We start from the raw sequence: 3,558 nt of genomic DNA on the forward strand, positions 1-3,558 counted from the left end.
CATTTGAAAAGACCCTGATGCTGGGAAAGATTGAGGGCAGGAGGAGAAGGGCACGACAGAGGATGAGATGGCTGGATGACATCATCAACTTGATGGACATGGGTCTGGGTGGACTCTGGGAGTTGGTGATGGACAGGGACGCCTGGCGTGCTGTGGTTCTTGGGGTCGCAAAGAGTTGGATGCGACTGAGCAACTGAACTGAACTGAACTGAGAACCCAAAACTGTAGGAATTATGGTCCCTAACTGTGTCTCAGAGTATTAATTTGTCCAAACTTATACAGCTGGAAAGTTTGCCTCTGGGATTTAAATGGAGCTCTGTGTGACCCTAAAGCTTGTAGGGCCTCCATACAACACAGCTGTAGTGCTCTTTTAATTTTTCCTCAATTGATATTTGGTTTTATCAAGATCATCCATAGAATACAAAGTTAGAGATTAATATGAGGGATAAAATAGAATCTTTTCAAATAAATCACTTGGTAATAAATTTAACATAATCGTTGCATTTTTCTATTTGCCACAAGATATAATAAAATTGTCGATGAGGATTATTTAAAAGAAACATTCAGCTCTAACTAGGTGGTGGCAACATTTTGCTTTCACAGAGTAACTCTTCACTTCCTCACACAATTAACATTGCTATTCCTCCTGGATACATATCCAAGTGGAAAATTTGTCATGGGATTCTGCAAGGGCCAGGAAAATAAAAAAAGAACACGTCCTCTCTTAACTTCCTAGTTGGCTAACTGTAAATTCAATTAACATTTGGAGGATGGATTTAGAAAATCTGGCCATAGTTGTGCCGAACATTTATCTGCAAAACGGTAGATTTCCTTAATTCTTAAGCATAGATTTCCACAACTTCTGTCCAATGCCTTCAACTCTGCTCACCCCTACCTGTGACTCCTCTGGCTGGGGTGGGGGCTAGTGATCAAAATCCGGAAGGTCATGGAAGGAGCAGCCCGGGCAACCTCGGTAGGCTCTGTAGGCGACGATCAGGTAGTAAAACCCGGGGAGGAACACCAGGATGCCGACAGTCAGGACTGGGAAGGCTCGACTGGCGCCCACTTTGCTGATATAGCCTGCCAGCAGGAGGCAGCCCGTAATAATGAGAAAAGCACCAACCAAAAACTGTGAGAAGGCGCAGGCAATGGCCTTAAAAGGAATGTCAGTACGGCTTTTCTCCCATACATGAGGTCTTACGACACCTGGGCATCTTTTCGGCTTTAAGCTCTCTTTGGCAGGTGAAGTTTCCTTCTGACTGTTAATATGTCCGCCGTCGGGGCTGGAGAGCTTTGCGTATCTCACTTTGCCGCTGGGCATGCCAGCAGCCACGTTGGTGGGAGTGGGCGCGATAAGCCGCTGAGCTTGCCCGTGGCTACACAGCGGGCGGAGGCGCCAAGGCCAGGGCGTCCACCCAACGGCCGCCGGACCACGCGGTTGGCTTCCCCAGCACCTCTCCTTCATCTGCCTTCCCCTTCCGGGAGACTGCCCTGTTTTTGATGGAATCTTTCTTTTAACATGTGAGTTTGCCATTGTTTCGATAATCATCAGATTATTGGCTGTATTTGTTATTTTCTTAAGCCAGTTCTAGTAAACTCCCAAATCCTTTACCATTAAAACTGTTTAGACTGAGCAGATTAGATAACATTCTTTGTTTTCATTTAGTCAATTTCATAGAATTTCCATTTATACTTGCTTATAGCAGGTGCCCTCAATAAAGCTCAAATCCTGACATGATGATCAAGGGCAAAATATGTTCAAAGACGTCAAGACGTTTCACTCCTAAATTTTGGCTCGTTTTATAGGGGACAGCTCTCTTGTAGGTTGTATTGTCTCAACACTGATTCAGTGATTGTGGGAGTGATAAGCTCTTTGGAATGTTAGTTTAATGAGAAAGCAGTGTGATGTTTTAGGAGATTGCAGAGGGGGGTGGTTCTTACTTTATGAGAGTTCAAACTGGAAACCTCTAAGTTCTCTCTCAATATCTAGAGTATCTAGAGAGCTTGGTCCAGAGCTGCAGCCTCTGGTCAAGGTTCTTTACTAATCAAACGTTTGACCCCTCCCCTTTGCTGTGTTCTATGTCTACTACTTACTGACCTGTGTGTCTTATAAGTTTATAACTCATCTTAAAATTTATTACCTACTACATCATCATCCTATTTAATTCAATTTGACCTCATTTGGAATGTGCATTCTAAATTCAATCACAAAGTTCTGTTTTTTAAAACATATTCTGTTATATTTGGGATTACCTCATTATCCTAACTAGAGTATAAATTTGTTTATGGAAGTAATAGTATGACTTCCCCATTCTTTTAACCACAGAGATCCTAGCAGTGAGCCCTTGACCTTCTGTAAACCTAGTGTTAATGTTGGTTAAATTTACTACAAAATGCAAATATTGTTATTGTTCAGTTGCTAAGTCCTGGCTTCTTTGTGGCCCCTTAAACTCATGCTTAAACTCATGTCCATTGAGTCGGTGATGCTGATAATTTTCCCTTAGCTATTTAAAGTTAAATTATAACCTTTTTTTATTTACATGAATTTTATAATGTACATCTCTTCTCCCTAACATATTTTAGAAATATAAAGTTGGAGTGGTACATTTGATCCCAAGGTCACACAGCTGGAAATTAATGATATGAAGAACATCTCCCAACTATTGTGTTATATGCATATTATCACATTTGATATGAGCCAAATGAGAAAGATAGTGTCTCAGACCTGTACGTTATGGGCTGTTGAAAGGAGATCTGTGCATTATGAAAGAGCAGAGCATTCAGAAGAGATATCTTTGAGAAAAGAGAGTTGAGCTGAGTCAAGGGAGGACATTCTTATTTCAAACAGGCCAATCTCAGAGAGGCTAACCACTTTCAGTGAGATCATGCTGGCACAAAGGAGACTCATGTCTGATGTTGAAATTGTGCTTCTGGGAAACAAGAGGAAAAGGTATAAATCAGAGAGCATAAACTGTAGGGCAACTCTGACATAGCAGAATACAGAGGAGTTTGGTAATTCATTGTAGAAATGTATTTCAAATAGCTTAATATTATTATTTTATTAAATTAATTTTATCAACTAGGATGCTCCAAATTATGTTTTGTTTGCTTAAATAAGGCTGTTAAGTTTATTTTATGCATATGTAGGTATATGAACAATTTTGAAGTTTAAGAATATAGTAAATATAAATCTCAGTACTCATTTAAAATAATTTAGGGTCCAGACTTCACTGACATTATGTGACAATCTGGCCAGTTGTTAACTTGGGATCATTAAAATGAAGTGGTAGCTTTGCAGACCTGACCCAGGTATCACCTCATGTGTGTATGTGTTAGTCGCTCAGTCATGTTCAATTCTGCAATCCCATGGACTGTAGTCCTGCAGGCTCCTATGACAATGGAATTCTCCAGGCAAGAATACTGGAGTAAATAGCGATTCCCTTCTCCAGGGGATCTTCCTGGCCCAGGGATCTACGAACCCATGTCTCTCACATTGCAGGCAGAATCTTTATCATCTGAGCCACCTACCTCACACTTCTCTAAATTAAAAGTGGTCAG

The 3,558-nt window shown here is 40.9% G+C and overlaps 1 protein-coding gene across 1 annotated transcript; it reads right to left on the reverse strand.

Annotated features, from left to right (window-relative positions):
- Positions 1 to 922: 922 nt before the first annotated feature.
- LOC120863108 (transmembrane protein 230-like) lies at positions 923 to 1,534 on the reverse strand. Its single transcript, XM_040239335.1, has one exon. It carries the CDS (start codon positions 1,532 to 1,534, stop codon positions 923 to 925), a length of 612 nt encoding a protein of 203 aa, XP_040095269.1.
- Between the last annotated feature and the right edge of the window lie 2,024 nt (positions 1,535 to 3,558).

Source organism: Oryx dammah, unplaced genomic scaffold (assembly GCF_014754425.2).
Source record: "Oryx dammah isolate SB20612 unplaced genomic scaffold, SCBI_Odam_1.1 HiC_scaffold_4, whole genome shotgun sequence".
NCBI classification, from domain to species: domain Eukaryota; kingdom Metazoa; phylum Chordata; class Mammalia; order Artiodactyla; family Bovidae; genus Oryx; species Oryx dammah.